The following is a 23,615-nucleotide window of genomic DNA, read 5'->3' as shown; positions in this document are numbered from 1 at the left end:
TTATTCATGTAACCTCACAATAGATGTAGGCATGATGCTATGCATGATACTGTATATACACTTGGAAAACTGAAACCAGTGTTAAAACCAGTCACAAAAGCCCATCAAACTCTGATGCCTTTATAGTGTGGATTCCAAGGCGAGCAAGAGAGCGAGAGGCTCAATTAAGAGAGGCAAAATACCAAAGCTTGGATTACTCAGGCCTGGATAGCCTACGTACTTCTGCATGGCCTTAGTAAACCCTACAAGATGCAGCTTAAGCAGGCCCAGTTCTCACATGAAGGTTAAAGTGGATCTGTGATGACATTCAAACAAAATACTTTGTTACTTTGAGTAAAGTTTCTTCCAACCTGAAAATAATTTGCTAACCAACATAATAATTTGCTAACTGTGGCATATTTGAGACTTAGATGATCAGTAACATATACAGTACAGCCAGTACTGCAGGTTGTAGTTAGAAATTATATTATTTGGCACAAAACAAAAATGATATTGAGATTTTGCTTGTGAAGGGTTCCCTGAATACTTGCCCCAAAATATTTTGATTACTGAGAGGCTGAGACTGTTGAACAGTGGGGACTTGTTAAGTATTTGTTTTCTGTAAGTATTAAATTTGGGATGAATTTTAGAATCTCGTTTCTACAGATAAGTTTATTTACATTCATCGGTTCAAAACAAAATCCTTTTTTTGATGCATGTGTACAAGAAAGATATTCTGTATTAAGACTAAATCTACTAAATCCTGAGTCTTGACTCCATTTCGAAGTTGAATGAAGTTGTGGCCTTTGACCATGCTGTGACGTAACGAAAGCCTTGGCTGATGTCTGACTCCTCTGGTTGGACATTTATAGATCAGTGGTGATATTTATAGATCAGTGACTAGGAAAAGTCTTAAAATTATAATTATTTGTTTGCGTAACACCAAAGCGACTGGGGACGAGTCAGGGCTGATGTAATAGTTACAAATTATTATCTAACTAGAATATTAACAAAAATATTAACAGAAATAAGTCAAATAACCAGATATTGGCTCGTTTCATCAAGTGAAGTGCCGGATTTTCGGATTGCCGAATAGGATATTGATTAACTTCCCTACGAAGGTATTGACATCAATTTGAAAGTTACATAGACATGAGTTAATAGTTGCAGTTGATTATGTATTTTCTATTATTAAACGGCCGTTCCTGAATTAATCTGAATGCACCTGTGATAATCGACAGGGATTTTATACATATCGCACAAACAAAAGCGTAATGTAAATACATTATTTAAAGTTGTAAACGTTGTCTCAGAAAAGCTTTGGCTTTTGGCTAACAGCATAAGTGAGCATTAGGCCATTATGAATTCAAAAAATTATACAATACCTAATGTACATTGCTTATATGCCTGGCGTATAGTGTTTATAAAATATGCTCTAATCGTTGCACAAATCTTATTTATCAGGGCAGACATTGGCTATATCAATAAATATCATTTACACCTTAAGGCCCTGTTACACCGTGCAATTTTTCTTGCAACTTGCAATGCACTTCTAAGAGATGTACATCAGTGAAGAGTCTTACATAAGAAAAGTGCATGAAGTGTAATAAACACAAAAGTTCCCAAATATAGATCTCTCAAAAATAGAATTGCATAATTTGCATTGCAAGTTGTAGGTAATGCCTAATGAAAGTAATGATCGGAGTGGCGGTGTTGATTTGCTTTCAAAACCTAGCTTATTCCCCATTATACGTTACATATATTATATCTGTAATATAATATTATATATATATATATATAATATATGTATTATATATATGTATTAATGTATATATATATATATATATATATATATGTATATATATATATATATATATATATATATATATATATATATATATATATATTTATGCAGTGTAGCAATGAAATGCAATTGATGATCCATTTCATTCAATGCAAAGGATGGCTAGTTGTGTGTATTGCATTGAATTTGTAGTTCAAGTTATAGGTGCAAATTTTCAAAGTGTAAGATAAAAGAGCAGCATTATTTGTGAGACACCTAGAAGCCCTACTCCTGGTCCTAGATATTATCTCAATATATTCCAGGTCCATACAACAGTATTGACAGTGATAATACACAATTATATAGAGTTTTGGTTTCGATAATACCATACATTATACATCTCAATTTCACTCTTTTCAAATTTGGTCTTCTTTTAATAGATTATAGAATGTATTTTATGCTCTTTTCTCTTCGCTAATGTTTTAGCTATGTGCAAAAAACAAGACATCCTTCTAGTTGTTCTATGTATTTTTTACACATTCATCAATGCGAAAAATATAGGCTTCAATATAAATATAATTTTTTCATTCAAATACCTTGATTTGTACCATATGTGAAAATGTGATAGAGGATATTTAGAGGTTAATCATGGAGTTCTATTGAGATTTTTTAGACAAAAATCCAAGATGGCAGAAATTCAGTGAATCATAATTTTCCTTAGTATGCTTAGTGCCTCATATTTTACATCATTCTATACTGCACTGCATGGCCTGGAAACTACTAACTTTTGAAGATTTCATTTCATTTATTATAATATGGGTGAAAACAATGCTTATAATATGAATAAAATTCTCCAAACACAGTTAGCCTAAGAGACATTTGCGTAGGTGGTTTAAATGGTAAAGAATTTGTAAGTTTATCTTAAGGAATTGTAGGTAGAAGGCAAAACATTTTCATTACAATAAAAATTAAATATCTGTAGTTAAATAATTCAGAGGGATCAACCTCTGTATTCTATCATTTATTTGTCAACAATTTCACACATAAAGCAAATTCTTTTAATTAGTTATTTTATCCATGAAATTCCATGGACTGCAAATTAAGACAGGGGCCGGGGAGGGGGGCTTAGTCCAAACACAACATTTATTTGCGCTACAGCGCTACCTTTATTTATATTGAAACAATATGGTCATATGGATGTGGTACATTTCCTTAGGGCTACATTTTTTGACCATCCTCTGTATATAATTCAATAGACTTTTCAGCTCTGAGAGTATGACAACAAAACAATGCTCATGTTGTATTTTTACATGAACTGTAACCTCTAACCAATAAAAATTTTAACGAGAACCGGGAGGGGGCTCCAGGGGCACATGCCTCCCAGAAATTTTTCAAGGAGCGAAAGGTGCCCTGTTTGTGATGAAAAATTTATTTTTTGGAGAAATTGATGTAGCTGTGAATACTATTTAAAATCACATTGGTAGTATCCTTGCAGCTTGGCAATCAATTAAACCGTCTCTATACATATTTTCTGTGGCCCTTTTTATTAACCAAAAGTGCCCCGGCCTGGAAGCTGGTGCCCCCTCAATCTCTGGATGCTTCCAACGCCCCTGAAGCCTTAAAATTAAATAGTCGGTTAGGACTTAGCAAAACGACATACCGAGCTCGTACTATAAAAATAAAATGGCATTCTTACAGCAAACACGAAATAAACAAAATAGACACCTAGCACTTCAAGGTGTATATACTACGAGTTTAAACTACGAGTCGTTCTATTTCACCGCTAGTGTTGAATATTTTCTATGTTCTAATAATATTTTAATCTTTTCCCAGTGTTTATATCATTTTAGTTGATTCCACATTTCATATCGTGTTTATGAAACATTTTTTTTTAAAAAATAGTTTGCAAAATGTCAGTTAAATTGCTGACATTTTTCATTGAAATACAAACTTTTTGTCTTGACCAATCAGCAAGTTGCTGATTACCATTCTTCACTCAATCAAATTTTGCGCATGACCATTGAACCTCCACGATCCATGGCGGCATAGGATTTGGGCAACTTTGGATTCCGCTATGTTCTGTCACACATCCGGGTGTAATTCCTAATCTCCGGGCGGAAATAGTACCCTCGCACGCCGCTCCGCAGCGGCTCTGGGATTATATCTTGTGTAATTTAAAGATACAATTTAGTGAACTTCAATATAATTGTTAAATTTTATCACAACAATGCTTGGTAAATAGTACAATTGGATGGTAGGCAAACATATCACTAAACCTCCACACAGTATCGCTATAGTGGGAACCACAATATCAGTTTGGGAAGATTTTTTTGCCGGACTTGTTTTGTATTACAATATAGCGCACTTTGTTACATTTCACAAATGGGTATGTACGCAGCCTGATGTCACACGCAACAAAAACAACAACAACAAGAACGTATTGCAAGCCGTAACCCTAACGGGCGTTACGTCACACACGTAACTGACGGATCCTGACGTCACACACGTAAACATAGTTATAGGCTACATAGGCTGCGTAGTTACGCGTGTGACGTTACGCCTGTCACAGTTACGGCTTGCAGTGCGTTGTTGTTGTTGTTGTTGTTGTTGTTGTTGTTGTTGTTGTTGTTGTTGCATGTGACTTCAGGCTGCGTACATACGCATTTGTGAAATGTAACAAAGTGTGCTATATGGGGGGGGGGGGTAATCTATTTATCATTTGCACTATATTTTTTTGACAAGACATCCATATTTAAAACCAGTCAGCTTTTACGGGTATTATTAGTTTGGCTGCCTAAATTTGTCTCTGTATAATATGTTTATCGAAAATTTTAGGACCGAAAATGTCCGCTAAGGTACGAGAGAAATCACCAGCAAGAAAAGCTAAATCAGAGCAAAATTTACAAAAAAGTTACGAGGAACAATCTAATGATTGTCACCAACAAACGCTGACAACTGAGTTGGAAAAACACGAGTTATACCAATTTGGCATTGCAGAGGCTTTGAACCGCCTTGGTGTGAAAAAGAGAAATGAAGGTGATTTTGAATCTGCTTTGGACTTACATAAACGGGCACTGAATGAGCAATTGGAGCAATTAGGGCCAGATCACCTTGATCTTGCTTATACCTACGGGTGCCAGGGTGATGTTTTTAGTGCGAAAGGTGATCTAGAACGTGCTTGTAAAAGTCATTACAAGGCATTGGTTATTCAAGTGAAAAAGCTTGGAGATAACCATATTGACGTCGCTGCCTCTTGGGACATCCTTGGAAATTTGTGTCGGTTGAATGGTGATTTAGAACATGCTGAAGAGTATCTTTTGAGTGCATTAGATATTCGATTAATACTATTGGAACCAAACCATATTGAAGTTGCTATTTCTTGCAACAACCTGGGGGATGTGTGTTGTGATAAAGATAATTTCGAACGTGGTATTAGTTATTATAAACGCGCGTTGAAAATACAATTGGAACAATTGCCGGCAACCCATATTGATTTGTCTACTACCTATCACAAACTTGGTAATGCGTGTTGCTATAAAGGTGACCTGCATGATGCTCGTAAGTATCAACAGCAGGCACTAGATATTCGGTTAGAAAATTTTGGACGTAACCACCTTGACGTTGCTGCTTCTTACGACAGCCTTGGCAATGTGTGCAGCAAAATTAAAGGTGAATTGAAAGAAGCCCATGGTTTTTATCGAGACGCATTGGATATCAAATTAACATTACTTGGACCAGACCATGTTGGCGTTGCTGAGTCTTACAAAAATCTGGCTGATGTTTGTTTTGAAAATAAAGATGAGCGAGATTCTCTTAATTATTGTCGACGGGCTCTGAAAATTATGTTCAAAACACCAAAACGAAATCAAATTGGCGTTGCTGCCTCCTCCAATAATGAAGGTAAACGTGTTACACATTATTCGGGAAAAAATGAATATTTAATCAAATAAAAAAGCATTTCACTCGGATAAAGCATCAAAAACGCTCTCTCACAAATTTTAATTTCATATTTTAAATTTTTTTTATTAACTCCTGGCTGCGCATGTATTATTTCAGTCAAATGTTATATTTTGAATATTTCTTCAGTAATCATAGTCGACCTCAAAAATTCTCAATGACGCAAATGCAACGAATGACGATGTTAGAGAAATTATTTCCCCATTTTAACTTTTTAATTGCCGAGTGATGTAAATAGAGACTCGTTTTCTTGAAGATTAGATTCGAAGATTTGGAAAAATAGGTATTTGTGCCATAGAAAAAATATATTTAAAAATAACTGTAAATTTGTATGTATTTACCTTATATGAAAGCACATTGTAAACAACTAACTGCATAGTGAATATCAACCTGAGTGGATACCAGGCTCACTGTAATACCCTATTGTAGCAGCTAAAGATATTCGTCGGCAGGTTTACTTCAATGGCGAAATATTAAGATGGTTATCATTCTAATTTGCGAACATACTACTGGTCTATTATCAATTTTTCGCAGTATTCTTGACATATTATGCATCATAAACCAGTTGATTTTGCATAACAAGTGGAGTATGTCTTTCGTGTGATAATCTAACATTTCAGTTTCTTTGTCAAGGACCAAGGCCTACACAAACCATATTTAGCCAGGATTTGAACATATCTGGCCAAGAATCCGAGGGGCCCCAAAATTCAGCTACAACATGTATGTTACATAACGTATTTTTTCGTATACATAGTAATTTGATGTTCGCAGACTGCTTGCTAAATGTGAAATGTGCTTGCTGTTACCAGTTCACTGGCTGTTACCTAGTTAATGTTTCCAGTTTAATTTGTTTTGTAATTAATTTCTTCTTTTTCCTCTTACTGTATTCTATGAACTAATTTTAGAATGTAGCTAGATTCATTTACTTCGCGTATATTATACAACTGCTTGTCTATACTGTCACAGTACTGTAGAACTAAATTTACCAGAGTGGGGCTCTCTTAGCGAGGGTGGAGTGTGGTGACGTCATTGTGTGACGTCATAAATGTTAAGAACTCGTCACTTAGATGACTCGTATATGAGCATAAAAGGATATCGACTCGTATAGATAATAACTCGTATATTTAAGTTCTTTAATATAAAATATTATTTGGATTTGCGCCTGCGCTAATCTAAATAACTCCACAAGACTAGCTCGCACTGGAAGTACTTAGTGTAAATTTGAGCCTACGCTAAGATGAACAAAGGAGCATAAAAAGATATTGGTTTTTTTAAGGATGCCATTTTGATTCCACTAAATAAAAATTTCTAGCCTTAGCTTACGCTTTATACATGTATTAAAAGCATTTCTTTTATTTCCTCTCTTTCGTATAACAGATGAGGCTGAACAGCAACAACCTGTGATAGGAAAAACGACTGGAGACGAGGTATATGTCATAATTTCTCTCAGCAAAAGTTTACTTCACGTGGCTCACCAACAGTTTCTTGGTGTAGTTAGATGCATAATTCGAACACAAAAGTTTGTATATATCTTCAAGGCAAAATATCTGGACTTAAAAACTATATGCATAACTTGTACCTGGCAATATATGGCTATATATGTTTTCACTATTACAGCCGTCATACGGCTAATTTGCATATACCTTGCAGTGTAACTGCACTTTCACTTTAAGTACTGATTTTAGTGGCGTGCTGCTACAGAAGTGGGAGTTTCCACTGTTTGGGGGGGGGGGATTAGAACAACACTTGGTTTTAAAACTCTCCATTCTTTAATTTTTTTCCCAAAAATTCTCAACTGTGAGTTATCACAGCAGGCTTCGAAAGAGGATTCGGAACAATTTGGACCCAACCACAAAGACGTTTCAGCTTACCAAGGTAATTTTTTTCAGCTTACCAACGCAATTTGTGCATCGTTGCACGTTATTCGGAAAAAATTAAATATTTTATCAAATAAAAAAGCATTTCACTCGGATAAAGCATAAAAAACGCTCTCTCACCAGTTTTGTTTTTATATTTTTAATTTTTTATTAACTCCTGGCTGCGCATCTATTATTTCAGTCAAATGTTATATTTTGAATATTTATTCAGTAATCATAGTCGACTCCAAAAATTCTCAATGACGCAAATGCAACAAATGACGATGTTAGAGAAATTATTTCCCCATTTTAACATTTTAATTGCCGAGTGATGCAAATAGAGACTCGTTTTCTTGAAGATTAGATTCGAAGTATTGGAAAAATAGGTATTTGTGCCATAGAAAAAATATATTTAAAAATAACTGTAAATTTGTATGTATTTACCTCATATGAAAGCACATTGTAAACAACTAACTGCGTAGTGAATATCAACCTGAGTGGATACCAGGCTCACTGTAATACCCTATTGTAGCAGCTAAAGATATTCGTCGGCAGGTTTACTTCAATGGCGAAAAATTAAGATGGTTATCATTCTGATTTGCGAACATACTACCGGTCTATTATCAATTTTTCGCAGTATCCTTCACATATTATGCATCATAAACCAGTTGATTTTGCATAACAAGTGAAGTATGTCTTTCGTGTGATAATCTGACATTTCAGTTTCTTTGTCAAGGACCAAGGCCTACACAAACCATATTCTGCCAGGATTTGGACATATCTGGCCAAGAATCCAAGGAACCCCAACAAGCTACAACATGTATGTTACGGAACTTATTTATTTGTATACATAATAATTTGATGTTCGCAGACTGCTTGCTAAAAGTGAAATATGCTGGCTGTAATTTTTAGAATGTAGCTAGATTCATTTACTTCGCCTATATTATACAATTGCATGTCTATACTGTCACGCTGTGGAACTAAATTTACCAGAGGGGGCTCTCTTAGCGAGGGTGAAGTGTGGTGACGTCATTGTGTGACGTCATAAATGTTCAGAACTCCTCACTGACACGACTCGTATAGAAGCATAAAAGGATATCGACTCGTATAGATCATAACTCGTATTATTAAGTCTTTTGATATGAAATATTAATTGGCTGACTGCGCCTGCGCTAATCAAAATAGCTCCACAAGACTCGCACTGGAAGTACTTAGTGTAAATTTGATCCTACGCTAAGATGAACAAAGGAGCATAAAAATATGTTGGTTTATTAAGGGTGTCATTTTGATTCCATTTAATAAGAATTTCAAGCCTTAGCTTACACTTTATACATGTATTAAAAGCATTTCTTTTATTTTCTCTCTTTCGTGTAGCAGATGAGGCTGAACAGCAACAACCTGTGATAGGAAAAACGACTGGAGACAAGGTACATGTCGGCATAATTTCTCTCAGCAAAAGTTTACTTCACGTGGCTCACCAACAGTTTCTTGGTGTAGTTAGATGCATAACTCGAGCACAAAAGTTTGTATATATCTTCAAGGCAAAATATCTGGCATTATATATATATATATATAATGCCAGATATTTTGCCTATATATATATATATATATTATATATAATATTATAATATATATATATATATATATTATATATATATATATTATATATATACATATATATATATATATATATATATATATATATATATATTTTTTTTTTTTTTTTCACTATTACACCCGTCATACGGCTAATTGGCATATACCTTGCAGTGTAGCTACACTTTCAGTGTAAGTACTGATTTTACTGGCGTGCTGCAACAGAAGTGGGAGTTTCCACTGTTTGGGGGGGGGTGAGGTGGGTTAGAACAACACTTAGTTTTAAACTCTCCATTCTTCAATTTTTTTCTCCAAAAATTCTCAACTGTGACTTATCACAGCAGGCTTCGAAAGAGGATTCGGAACAATTTGGAACCAACCACAAAGACGTTTCAGCTTACCAAGGTAATTTGTGCTGAAAAATGTAATTTATTATTATAAGTTAACCAAACAATTTACCCTTTTTGCCTCTCACTGACACAAAACGAACCTCAGCACGTGGCAAAATATTACTGCTGATATGATCTCATTAACGTTCAATCAAAGATTCTCCAACTTCATGTTATCTGCATGGCCATGGGAAGATGTTTTCAATTAAGTTGAGACAAAGTAAAGCGATCAAACATTCCATCATTTTATGCTTTTCGTATTGTAAAAAATGTTATGATTGTATTATTTTTGTGACTCTATATATTCACTGCGGTTAAATATATTCGTCAGTAGGTTTAGCTGGTAAAAATTAAGATGATTATCATTCTAACTTGCGAACATAACTATGCCATCGGTCTATTTTCAATTTTTCACAGTATTCTTGACATATACTGTGCATCATAAACCAGTTGATTTTTTCATGTGAAAATCTAACGTATCAGTTTCTTTTGTCAAGGACCAAGTCTTAGCCAGGATTTTGACATATCTGGCCCCGAATCTGTTGAATCTCAAAATCCAACAACAACATGTATGTCATAGAACTTATTTATTCGTTGCTACTAAAGAAAATACTAAATGGTTTTCCGTGCAGGATTGCGTGATACTGCATGCGGGAAATTACGAGACTTTCGGAAAGCGTGAAAAAGCACGAGCCGTAGGCGTGCACTTTTTCACGCTATCCGAAAGTCGAGCAATTTCCTAAGTGCAGTATCACGCAATCCTGCACGGAAAACCATTTAGTATTTTCTTTTAAAATAACTACAACGAAACGACGGTAAAATTTCCCACGCAAAGCGGCATTGTAAACTTTCCGTGCAGGATTGTCTCATACTGCACGCCTACAAACCAATCAAATTGCGTGTTTCATTCCAGTTATTATATAAATGACATTTGATGCATGTTCACAGACTGCTTGCTACACGGCAAAAAACTCTGAGTGGGCGGTTGTACTGCGAATATTGTTCACACTTTTTGACAAGATTGAACAATATTAGCCGCGGCTTTAGCGAAGCGTGCGTTTTGCGGTTGTGACAACGCAAAATATAATTCATTTTGCTTGTTTTTAGTGTCAAATCAGCCACCTTGAGCAATGAAATTTTCTTGCCCGGCCGCTATTTCTGTTTTCGAGCCTCAACTTACACTTTGTACATGTATTAAAAGCATTTCTTTAATTTCTTTCATTCGCTCTCTTTCCTGTAATAGGTGAAGGTGAGGCTGAACAACAAGAACCTGTTATAGGAGAAACAACTGGAGACAAGGTAGCTATATGTGATCATTTTTCTTAACGAGAATGGTATTTCGTTTTATTTCACTTTTATAGCTTTAAAGAAACAAGATGGGCTTGCATGTATTTGCTAAAAACACAGCCGCGTAACTTTCAGGGCCGTAGCTAGAAGGCGTGTAACGCGTGTTCATATATTCGTCTTATGTCCGACTGATTTCTTTTGTACGCTATTATTCCTATGATATTTAAACATAAATATATGAATAACCCCCCACCCTCAATTACGCAGTCTCTATACGGCTCTGGTAACATTATGCGTAAAAGTGAAAGGAACACTATACACGAAAATCACAGTTCTTGCCATTTTTCCCTGAAAACGCACTCATGACATTCCTTTGCCGCATCACACACCGACCGGCGTTCTAGTGCGGATTTCATCGCCCACTATATGTACCCAGTACAGTCACTGAGGTTTTATATATTACACATAGAGGTTAAATACACAATAACAATAATAAACAATACTGTTTTTATTGCTACAGGAGGACGATGAAAAAAGTCAAACTCATAAGGCCATGAAGAAATTCAAAGCATTCCAACGGTTTCATTCTAAAAAAGAAAAAGAGATATCCGAAAAGTTGGAAGAACGTTCAGATAAAGAGGCGTTAAACTACGTTTTTGTTTACCAAGATGACGAAAAGGGCTTCACGTATAGTTTTTGTCGCAATAAAGAACAAGGGGTGATCATGCTACAGAAGAAACAGAAATCTTTGTGCGCAATATTCCATTTGCCGGGCAAGCGAAAAAGAGAGAAATTAACGACTAAAAATTTGGCGAATATCAATGTGGAGCTAATAGATCCATTTACGGAGAAGGTTATATTGAGAGTAAAAGCTGTATTCGACAGCGGTGCAGATATTGCTAGTTTTCCTCTCAATCGCCAAAAAATGAAGTCATTGGTTAACTCATTCACCGTTCTAAACGATATGTTAGTACCAATTGTGTACGCTAAAATAAAAGTAAATGGTTATTTATTGGATGGCGTTCATGAGATCGAAATTGAGGAAGATCAGGATTGGTATGCCATTGGACTTCCCCAATTTGCGCGTTTGAACATGAAGACAAAGAAGGAGATATTGAAAAGTTTCATAAAGTGATTAATAATAACATATATAGAACACGCGTGCTGATTGGTCAAGAAACGTGTTTCTATAACTATATAGAATCACGAAAATTTCCCGCCTCCGCCGCCTTCAAATTTAAAAACATGATACAATGTAGTTAATAGTGCTATACTTAACCATAATAATGTTAAATATACGAACTCCTGAACAAAGGGGTTATTCCTGTGTGTCGATAATGGAGAACTATGGACTATGGAGAACTACTCTCGGACTATCTCTCACAAAGCACAAAATGAAATACATCATTCATTGTTCATTGCTCGTTGTAAATAATGTTATGAGGATTTTCGAATTAAAAATTTGTATAAAAACTTGTTTTCGTTTTATTAAAATAGAAATAAGAAATATTTTTCCTGTGTTACTTTTTCCCATAACTTTTTGCCGAGGAATGTAAATAAAGTCTCGTTTTCTTGAAGATCAGATTCGAAAATGGCAATATCGATATTTGTATAATAGAAAAATACACTTAAAAATTACTTAAAATTTGAATTTATGTACTGCATGATTATTATATGAAAACACATTGTAAACAACTAATGCGTAGTGTATATCAACCTGTATGCATACCTGGCTCACTGTAATACCCTATTGTATTGCAGCTAAATATATTCGTCAGTAGGTTTAGCTGGTGAAAAATTAAAATGGTTAGGGGGGGGGTGAATTCCGGCTTGAAAATTCACAATTTAGATCATGCAATCACGGCTTTAAATTCGGAAAAGTGGATCGCATGCATACATGTTTCTAAGTATTTTCGATTTTTGGCTTATTCAATGAAGAACCTGATGTAAATTAACAGAAATTAATGTTAAAATAGCAGTTTCGTTTGTGAGCTAACTTGTATATACCCATAAATTAATAAATCTATATTACCATAAATTCTTTGCGTTGAAAGATATCAATAGAGCCGACGTTTAAAACGCTTTGGCGATCGATTTACACACATTGATGGGTCGCTTCTACAAGCTGCCTAATTTGAAAATATGCTGTATACATTATTTTACAGGAGAGACTGTTTCTACGAAAATTAATGTCAATATAAGGTTGTATCAACACAAGAGTGCAGTTGAAAAAAACAAAAATTCTGATGCTGATGCAACAGCAGTGCTTCAATTTTTGGACCAGGAACTGGTCCCTAACCGCTGCTAATCCTGTTGTTGTTGTTGTTGTTGTTGTTGTTGTTGTTGTTGTTGTTGTTGTTGTTGTTGTTGTTAGGGGGCGACGCTCTTTAAAAAAACCCCAAGGCTGTAGCATTACTTGTTTGATCGGAATGAAACTTGGCACAATTATTCTAAGCAATATTCCGCATCGATTGACGGAGTTCGAATTTTTACTTTTGACCTTTGAAGCAAGTTACAAGCAATTCTTGACTATATTTGCAGCAAATAATATATACATATCATTAATATTCAACCTATATATAAGTAAACGCAAACGATTAGAAATACATTGTCCTCTCTATTGTTGTAAATACAATGCAGTTCAGAAACTCGGTCACGAAGTTCTTGGTCCACTATAGTACGATCGTACTTGTTAAGGAAATTTTATAATTTCTATGGAAATCTAAGAATGCTTTGAAATTCGAGTTACCCAAGGGCCTCTTGGGGCCTTGGGTCTGTTAGTGTAATTATGATTATCTAAGGAGTTTAAACTAAAAATAAGATTGAAATTGAGATTTGAGATTAAGAATAAAATTAAGTTGTAGTGATACGTGTAATGGCCTTTCTGAAATGGCCTTTTTCTGAGGATCTAAAGCAATCAGATGAGTGCTTCATAAAATTTCAAACCGTTTACAGTCTAATTATCTAAGGAGTTTCAACTAAAAATAAGATGTTTTGATTTTGAAAATGGATACACTGCTTAATAGTTAAACAGTAACACCCCTAGTTACACCGCACAACGGCACAAGACACACAACTGAAGAGTGTAAAATACGTACGACTTAACAACAATACGTTTATCCAATCCATATTGGCTCGATATCTATTTAGTGCCGAAATATCATTTGGTCGACTTCTCTACTGACGACGCAGAAGGTGAATATTAAAGTACAAAAAAAAATTTATACAAGCTTGATAACTACGTGAATTCGGCCATATTAATAAAGCGCGTTATGCACCGTATAGGCTAGAGCTGTTTATAAAAGACATAAAATAATTTTTCATCACTGTACAATTAATCTTATCAAATCACTTTGCATGAAATGCTTCAATACGAGAATACTAGAATACATAGTGACAAACTGTTGAATTGTTGAACAAATTGGGGCTGTTTATAATACAAGTATACAGCATTTTCCTTTTTTCCAACAAGCAATGCCTCCGAATATATAGATCGTAAGATTTATGTATATTATGCACTCTACATTTTAGACTAAATGTCATTAGACATTTAACATTTGTCATTAGACACTGTCTCTCTGCCTTTCTACATAATAATTAACTCTGTATAATAATTCGTCGAAGCCAAGGTCATCATTCGTGAATAAAGAACTCGAGGTATTTGTCAGTGCAGTTTTCATTCAAGGCTGATTCTAAACTGTTCAAATACTAATAGTTATTCTACAGCTAGCCTGCGTAGCAGATTTGCGGCGGGGGACTTTATATTTAAACAACTGCGTAATCCAAAAAATACAGCGGTTGCTATGTACGCTGTCCTACTGCATATATATATTATTATTCTCTTCTGCGGGCGCGCGGGCAAACCGAGTTTAGGCCACCTGTTATACTCGGCTATATTTGAAATAATAAAACTTAGTCCAATTGCGCTGTGATTTATACTATTTACTTAACACCTCGAAATTGATACTAAAACAATTAACCACCTCGCCTTCGGCTTCGGCGACTAACCGTTAAACAGATGTATACATGTGACCAAAATACTGGCAATGATTGGAAGTTAGATCATTAATTATTCATGATTTTAACACGGGCTTTTAAATTTTCATTATTTAATATCTAGTTCAACAAATGCATACTAGATTATGCTGAAATTTCGATTTATTCACTTAGTTTTTAATGGCCATTCTGAAATGGCCTTTTTCTGAGGATCTAAAGCAATCCGATGAGTGATTTATAATTATCAATAGTTTCAACTAAAAATAAGAGGTTTTGATTTTGAAAATAGATACACTGCGTAATAGTTAATCCCTGGTTACATCCCTAGTTACACCGCACAACGGCACAAGACACACACAGAGTAAAATACGTACGACTTAACAACAATACGTTTATCCAATCTATATTGGCTCGATATCTATATAGTGCCGAAATATCGTTTGGTCGACTTCTCTACTAACGACGCGGAAGGTGAATATTAAAGTAAATTCACAAGCTTGATAACTACGTCAATTCGGCCAATTGCAAAATAATACACAATAAAGCGCGTTATGCGCCGTATAGGCTAAAGCTGTTTATAAAAGACATAAAATAATCTTTCATCACTGCATGCACAATTTTAAATCTTATCAAATCACTTTGTATGAAATGCTTCAATACGAGAATACTAGAATACATAGTGACAACGTTGAATTGTTGAACAAAATGGAGTCGTGTATGAGACAAGTATAAAGCATTTTCCTTTTTTCCAACAAGCAATGATTCTGGGTGAATAACGCTGAATAAGATCGTAAGATTTATGTATATTATGCACTCTACATTTTAGATTAAATGTCATTGGAAATTTATGCATTTGTCTTTAGATACTGTCTCTCTGTCTTTCTACATAATAATTAATTCTATATATTAATTCGTCGAAGCCAAGGTCATCATTTGTGAATAAAGAACTTTAGGTATTAGTGCAGTTTTCATTCAAAGGCTGATTCCAAACTCTTCTAATACTAATAGTTATTCTACAGCTAGCCTGCGTAGCAGATTTGCAATCTAAAAAATACAACGGTTGCTATGTACGCTGTCCTACTGCATGTACAGTAGGGGGCAAAAGTTTGAGTCCAGTCGTTGTAGAATTCAAGCATTAAATCCTGGCAGAGTATTCGAGTTAAGACATGCGTGCTAGTGTTTCAATACTGTAAACCATATTAATTGCACACTGTTTTGGTCGTATATTGATCTAAATTATAACAAAATAAAGTTCTTATTCCTTTACACAACCCAAGATGGGTGGGAAAAAGGGCAAAGTGATGGTGCACAAGAACAAATACTTGCATTAAGTATTGAAGGATTTTTTCCTCGTAAGATCGCAGAAAAGGTGAGAATTTCAAAAGGTGGTATGCAACTAACCTTGGAGAGGTTCGAAGAAACTAAATCCTACTCAAGCAAACTTTTAGCTGCTTCGTTCATGCTGGGTTTGGCAATATTGAAAGATATAATAGGATCCTAATTAAAGAAAAGTATCACCCAGATCTTCAAGAACATGGAATTTCATGATAATCACCCTAAACACATGCACATCTTCTATGTGCCAGAAATCTTTTAGAAGCAAACTCGTTCTGGTGATCTCGTTCTCATGGCTTTCCACCTCAAATTCCAGATCTAAAACCTATGGAGCACTTGTAGGACCGTTTTAAAAAGAAAAGGGCGAGGCACAGACCCATGACTTGAGGCAAGTGGTCAGCGAATGCTGGCAAAGTATTGAACGTGCGGAATTAAAAAATCTATAGAATCTATGCCAGGAAGAATAAAGGCCGTTTCAAGAGCAAAAAAGAGGGATACTAAGCATGGACATGTAATGCATGTTTGCACATTAACATACGTTAAATGAATATCATAACATCTCATAGTTGTTGTGCAGCATGTATTTTTCAGTTTACTTATTTACTTTTTTCTAGTTCATTTATCGGTAAGGTTTTCTGTAGAAAATTAATATACGCTGCTAAAACAATGAAATACCGTCACTGGACTCAAACTTCCTACTTTATATTATTGGCCTCCTACTTTATATTATTATTCTCTTCTGCGGGCGCGCGGGCAAACCGAGTTTAGGCCACCTGTTATACTCGGCTATTTGAAATAATAAAACTTAGTCCAGTTGCGCTGTGATTTATACTATTTGTTTAACACCTCGAAATTGATACTAAAACGATTAATCACCTCGCCTTCGGCGACTAACTGTTAAACAGATGCATGCATGTGACCAAAATACTACGCAATGATTGGAAGTTAGATCATTAATTATTCACGACCTTAACACGGGCTTTTAAATTTTCATTATTTAAAATCTAGTTCAACAAATGCATACTAGACTATGCTGAAATTTTGATTTATTCACTTAGTTTTTTGACAAGTAAGATGACATATATAACGAGTTAGACTTTTACTTGCGTGAACGTGTGTATGAAATGCGCGTAAGTGGGAGGCAGCCCTAATGGTTTGGAAAAGTGAAGAGTTCTGAAATAATGTTTGCCGCGTGTGATGTAAGCGACATATTAATGATTATACAGATTCAGGCTATTCAGCGTTATAAACCACAGAGTTCTCCTTCAAGTACTAACTTGATTTATTTATTTCGTTTTATATAACTTAGAACAGTATGTCAGACGTGTATCATAATGAAGAAGACGTTTTGAGTCTTGTTGAGTCAAGTAAGTGTTGTTTTTTTTGAGTCTAGTAAGTGTTGCGTGGTAAGTGAAAAGAAACTGAAACAATCAAGATATCAAAACCGCATGCTATGTAGGTTGCATGTTGGTATATTTATTTCAAAAAGGTGTTTTAATTCTACCCAGGGAAAGTCCATTTGTTGATGTCCTTTATCCATTTTTCTGTTAAAAATTATTTTTATATTTAAAATTTTTAGATGCAAGAAACTTGGCTCTGTTACAGGATAACACAGAAAAACTAAACTTCCTTTATATGCAAAATCTAATCTACAATGTTGCAAAGAGGCAATTGAGAAAAGAATTCATCCGGCAGTGGAACATTCGTTACCGCGATCAACCAGGCGCATGGGATGACACTCCTGTAAGTGGTCGTATGTTCTTTAGCATGGAATCGTCACAAAATTTACACGATGAATTTCAATGTGGAGATACAAACCAATGGGATTGTAGTCTACTATTTAAGGCAATTCTTTGTACCAAGGCAATTGGTGCAAGTATTCATCCAACAATTAGGAGGGCAGTCGATGATCTCAGAAGAATGAAAAATTCTTTAGCTCGTTGTCATGAAGTAAAACTCACCACTGAAAACTTTGAAGCTATGAAAGCAAAGACTGTAGCTGCATTGATTGTATTAGGAATGCCAGACAGTGAAATGGTTTCATTATTTACAAATAACCACTCTTTTGTTTCTTTTTATGATTCGTTCAACGTTCTACCGCCTAAACCAAGTCATGAAGTCATTTACCGTTCTGACAAGATAGAAGAAATTAGAGAAAATCTTGAAAAGTTGCGCAGCGATAATGGCCACAGACTTACATATTTCTATTTGTCTGGAAGTTCTGGAAAGTCAGAAATCGTCAGACAAGTGTTTGAGGATATTTGCAAAAATGTTGATTGGGAGGCTAAAGGAATGTTTGTAATGACATTGGACGGAAGAGATTTAGATTCTCTGCTCCATTCGTATGAAGAGTTCTGTCGACGCCTGGGTTGCAAAGAAGAAGTTTTGGGACGTATATTATTATGTTCATGGCAAACAGAAACGAAAATCCAAGTTTTAAGATCGGAAATATTTAGCAGAATTCATAATTGGAATAAATGGTGGATTATTGTGGTCAATATGGAAAATTCAGAGCTCATTTCCCCACTTCTGCCCCTAACGGACGACAAAATTTGGTATAACGGTCAAATTGTAGTAACAGCACAAGTTACAAATGAAGTCCCAAAGGACAGCACCTCAACTAAGCATCTTTCACTTAGTCTCGGTATGAATGAAACCGAATCTCGCCAGCTTCTTGCCCAGTTATCAGAGAGAGACGCCAATGATCAAATTTTGCTAGACGAGGTGGCAGAAAAATTGGATCGTCAGCCACTGACAATGGCAGCGGCAGCAGAATACATGAAACGGAGTAGTCTAGATTTTTCGTGGCGAGATTATTTACACAGGTTCGAAAATGCTAGAAGCGAAATAATTAAAATGGAGATAAATTCAGTAACATCACCCACAATGCTCGCATCTGTGCTTTTAGCTGTTGAAAAAAACAACATTCCTGGAACTTTTTGCGAAATATTTCGAAAGGCATTCAACCTTTTCTCTTTGATATCGTTTGAACCACTACCACTTGATCTTGTTGTGAAATACATTCAGCAGCAAAAAAAAGAGCTGGATACCAAGGATATCATTCGTGCGATAAAACACTGCCCATGGTTTCTTCATGTGGTAAATAAAAAGGATATCCGTCTACATCGAGTTGCCATTGAGGCAATAAAAATTTCACAGGTAAAAGTAATGTTTTGAAGACCTAACAAATATTTGGAATTTTCTGCCGTGGTATAACAAGATGCCCTCCTTTTTCTAAAATTTGTGGATTCTTTAGTGCGTTGTTATGGTTTTCTGAGTGACAAGAAAGACTAACGCATGTCAGAGTGTTTTCCTCGCGCATATAGCATTCAACTCAAGTTTAATATTATTGAGGGACCTGCTGACTATTTTACAAGCTTAGAATTTTTCTGTATATTATCAGTCGGTATATTCGTCGAAATATTCCCTTATTAATGATATTTCATAAACACTTCGGAAAAAGTCAACACTTTGGGACGTCGAATTCGGAATACGGAATTTCACCGAATCCCCCTCAATACGCGTCTATAAATTATAGCCATCTTAGCACGGATTTAGGGCTAGCTCATGCAGGGAGAAAAAACCTGGGCAAACTGGATCGAACAAGATGTAGTAATAACTTTCCCCACCAAACGTGTTAATGTGCCAAAAAATGGTTGGGGAACGTCTACCCATCAGGGGAGAATCAATAACTTTTTCCAGGTTTTTCTAATGATTAAGGATTACAAATTGTGGACAATCCTCGACAAAGTTTTCCCCTAAGACAATGAAAATTCTATTTTATGCTTTATATGCAGAAATTGTGTACTTATTTTTTAACATGCATGTACTGCCACTAATGGTATATTGAACATAAAGCTTATATCAATTAATACAACAAATATTATAAAGAATGCTATTGTGTATATTTTCCACAGAGAAAAACTAACCCTGACGCAGAAGATAAGAAGACATACCAAATACTCAAAGCCTTTTACGAGGAAAATGAAAAAGAAATATTCGAAGAGTGTAAACAACGTCCGGATGAAGACGCTTTAAACCACGTTATTTTCTACCGTGACGAGGAGAAGTGTTTGAGGTATGATTTAATTCATGATGAACAGCAAGCGGTTGTCATGCTGCAAAAAAAACAGATATTATTTTGCAGAATATTCGATTTGCCGAACGAAAAAAATGCGCAGAATTCGCATTTGACGACTGCAACGCTGCCGGTTGTCGATATCGAGCTAATCGATCCGTTCACGAATGAAGTTAAATTTAAAGGAAAAGCTAAACTCGACACCGGCTCGGATGTTACTAGCGTTCCACTCGATCTCAAAACTGCAAAATCATTCGTCAACTCATTTACCGATATAAACGGTGAGCTTGTGCGAATTGTTTACTGTAAATTAAAAATCGATGGTATTTTATACCACGGTGTTCATGAGATCGAAGTTGAAAAAGATTTGGATTGGTGCGCCATTGGACTGCCTCATATGTCGGGTTTAGACCCGCACAGAAAGAAGACGCTTATGGAAAAAATGATGATGTAGCTAATGTAATGTAATGTAATGTAAAATTAGCGCAAAATTTACCATAAATTTTGCAGAACTTTATTTTGACCTTTATATATATATAATAATTTATACTTACTAAAACTTTCTCCAACACGAATATATTTTCGGGGCTTTTTACAGCGACTTTTTGTATGGAGCCTGTCGATATCTCATAGTATACATGTAAAAAAGTTTGTGAAACAAACTTACTGTCTGAATGCATGAAGCTACAGCGTATATATAAAATAGGTGGTGAAGTGTCGGCGAAATATGTATGCATTATGTGCATGCCACATAGCCAGAAATTGAAGTCATTGAACCCCTGCAGAGGGCAGCGAGAGTTCACATAAATGCCAACAAAATTTCAAAATGGTTTCTAAGCCTTATTTTCATACCAACCTAACGATAGTATATCTTTAAAGAATGATTGGTTGAACACAAACGTTTTCTATTGTAATTGCATGTTACAAGAGCGGGTTAAAAATCTCTTTGTCGTACAACACGAAGTGTATTCCTAATTCGACACTTTAGCCAAGTAAGTTTTCAATGGGATGCATTTTGCATTTTGAGGATTTCACTCGGAGAATTTTTTTATTTTGTACATAAAAACAGATGTCCAAAATAAAAAAATAAGATACCAAATGAAAAAATACACCTGTACTTACTTACTCTTTACTGAAAAGCGAATCATTTTTAATTAGAAAAAAAAGTGATTAAAACGTTGAAAGATTAACCGAATGAAATAGCGAGAAGGATGGGAAAAAGTGTTTAATCAAATACGCGCTGTTGCCATGGTAGAAAGTCTATGTGTGAAGTTTCTGTGTGCTTGGTGAAACCTTCTTCCCGATGCTGCGTACCAATTAATGGTATCGGGATCATATTTATGCATTGGCATAGACCCTTTTGGTTGTATAAGTAACCCTACGACGGCCGGGTATATTCTCACAAGCCTGTCGCCCAACCGCGCACAGAAAGCAGCGAAAATGGTATCATGTAGCTCATGCATGAAGTTGAAAACACGAACATCAGCAGCCTCCTCCTCGTCACTATAGAGTAGTGTATTTGTGGTAGTGTAGGGTAGCAATGTACCTCTCCCCCGTCATTACAACCAACGTGAATCTTGATAATCCAAATAGTGTAGATGCTACTTTGAATGCTAAGAATGAAAGAAAGCAGTTCGATCCACTATTTAATACACTTACTATCAAAACGGCGACGAAGAAAGGTATTCCAAGCAACTGCTAAGTCAATCATGCACGGGCAGGATCAAAACGATAAAATAGCAAGGCTTGTTTCTCAGTTGAGACGATTTCCAAATCGCTATTATTAGAACAACGTTGAGTATTATCGCAGGAATAATGAAAATGATGTTAACACCTATGACGGCAGTATAGTAGAGCTAGTTTTTATAAACAAAGAGAGGGTGCATCCAGGTGGCCGCCGGCACACAAGGGTCCCCAGCGGTTTTGATATGACTTAATAACACCTTTTTCAAAATTAAATATCGTTAACTTACAATTGCTCGATTTTACAACTAGGTTTTTTAAATGCTAGATCTTGAATGGGACCTTCAAGGACGCGTTGTCTTCTTGACAATAGCATGTGCTTGTTAGGTTTCAAAAAGGATTATTTTAATGCCTCAAAATTACCTCACGCTTTGATGAAACTCTGGTAAACTTTCAACATTCACTTTTTGGGATAATCTCTCGAACTGATATGATGAATATTCCTATAGTAGTATTGTCATAGGGAAACGGTTCAAACGCTGAAACGCGGGATAAGATGAATTTTTTGTTGAAAATTCTATTGCCTAAGACTAACTATACAGCTGATTTTTCATTCTAATTCATTTGTTAAACAAAAAGTAGCAGCTGCACCAGCAGTGGCGTAGCCAGCATCGATAATTGGATAGGCCATATTCACACATTCAAAAATACTGCATAGTGTGTTGTATCAAGCCCGTTTAGCTTAAACGGTGGATAAGTCAAAATAAAATAACACTCTTACAACTCCCTCAAATGAGTCAACTTGAATATTATGCACTGAATATGTAATTGTAAACAGTATCTTTGTATTAAGTTCAAAAACATTTACTTTGCTTGTTAAATAAAACGATAGATTTGCTTTCTATTTTGAACTTACTAATCACCGTTTAAGCCAAACGGTATCAAGCCGCCCCCTGCACAATATTTTTCTGAAATCGATTGTCTTTACAATGCAATATGTGAAGTAACTCTGTATATAATGATTGTTGCAGATCTCGAAATGAAGAAACCTCATGATTCATTCGTTTCTAGAGAAAATATCCATTGCAGTGGGAAGTTAACAGCTATAGAAGTGTGGAGGCGAATTAATTTATGATGTGCATGGGCAGTGGAAAAATATTAAGAACTTACTGACTGAGAGTGAGGTCTGTACGGTAAAATATCAAACCGAGGTCGTGCCGTATTGACCGAGCGATAGCGAGGTCAATACGGCACGACCGAGGTTTGATATTTTACCGTACAGACCGAACAATCGAAGTCAGTAAGTTATTTATTATATGACTTAATTTGGGAAAACCATAAACACGAATAATAATTCATTTCGAATTGCTGTTGTTTTTCCCGAGAGCAATAAAAATTGAGCGTATTGCCCGTGGGCAATATGGGAAAATCCCGCCTCGTCAGCAGCCAATCAAATTGCAGGATTTACAAAAACAAACACTAGTCATATAATAAAAATAATTATTGCCCTACATTTTTTGTCGCCTTTTAAAAGAACGAATTACGATGATATTCGTTAAACTTTCGGCAGGTGTTTTTGCCCTTGTAACTGTAAAGGAGAGATTTAAGATGCTTTTAAAATAAGCATCATTATACGCAGGCGCATAACTTATGTAACAATGTGCTTTTGAGAAAGT

The 23,615-nt window shown here is 35.4% G+C and overlaps 2 protein-coding genes across 15 annotated transcripts; both read left to right on the top strand.

The window, feature by feature from the left end:
* Nucleotides 1–953: 953 nt before the first annotated feature.
* Nucleotides 954–12,287, top strand: LOC114535762. Of its 14 annotated transcripts, none has more exons than XM_028557073.1 (12): nt 954–1,100; nt 4,598–5,662; nt 6,353–6,439; nt 7,097–7,146; nt 7,531–7,594; nt 8,312–8,395; nt 8,950–9,002; nt 9,346–9,363; nt 9,516–9,576; nt 10,058–10,129; nt 10,804–10,859; nt 11,368–12,287. In XM_028557073.1, the coding sequence occupies exons 2-12, from the start codon at nt 4,606–4,608 to the stop codon at nt 11,980–11,982; spliced, it is 2,217 nt and encodes a 738-aa protein (XP_028412874.1). In that variant the 5' UTR covers nt 954–1,100; nt 4,598–4,605; the 3' UTR covers nt 11,983–12,287. The 14 variants fall into 14 exon arrangements, with proteins under 14 accessions (XP_028412874.1, XP_028412872.1, XP_028412871.1 ...); XM_028557071.1 differs by having other exon boundaries at nt 7,522–7,594; nt 8,953–9,002; XM_028557070.1 differs by having other exon boundaries at nt 7,522–7,594.
* A 1,637-nt stretch (nt 12,288–13,924) lies between these two features.
* On the top strand, nt 13,925–21,304 carry LOC114535729. Its single transcript, XM_028557039.1, has 4 exons — nt 13,925–14,042; nt 17,488–17,545; nt 17,758–19,337; nt 20,096–21,304. The coding sequence occupies exons 2-4, from the start codon at nt 17,494–17,496 to the stop codon at nt 20,708–20,710; spliced, it is 2,247 nt and encodes a 748-aa protein (XP_028412840.1). The 5' UTR covers nt 13,925–14,042; nt 17,488–17,493; the 3' UTR covers nt 20,711–21,304.
* Nucleotides 21,305–23,615: the final 2,311 nt, after the last annotated feature.

The sequence above is a fragment of the Dendronephthya gigantea genome, unplaced genomic scaffold (genome assembly GCF_004324835.1).
Source record: "Dendronephthya gigantea isolate DGI-Jeju-01 unplaced genomic scaffold, DenGig_1.0 000123F, whole genome shotgun sequence".
NCBI lineage: Eukaryota > Metazoa > Cnidaria > Anthozoa > Malacalcyonacea > Nephtheidae > Dendronephthya > Dendronephthya gigantea.
Note: the sequence above shows the minus strand (reverse complement) of the source record. Positions and strands in the feature narration are given on the sequence as shown.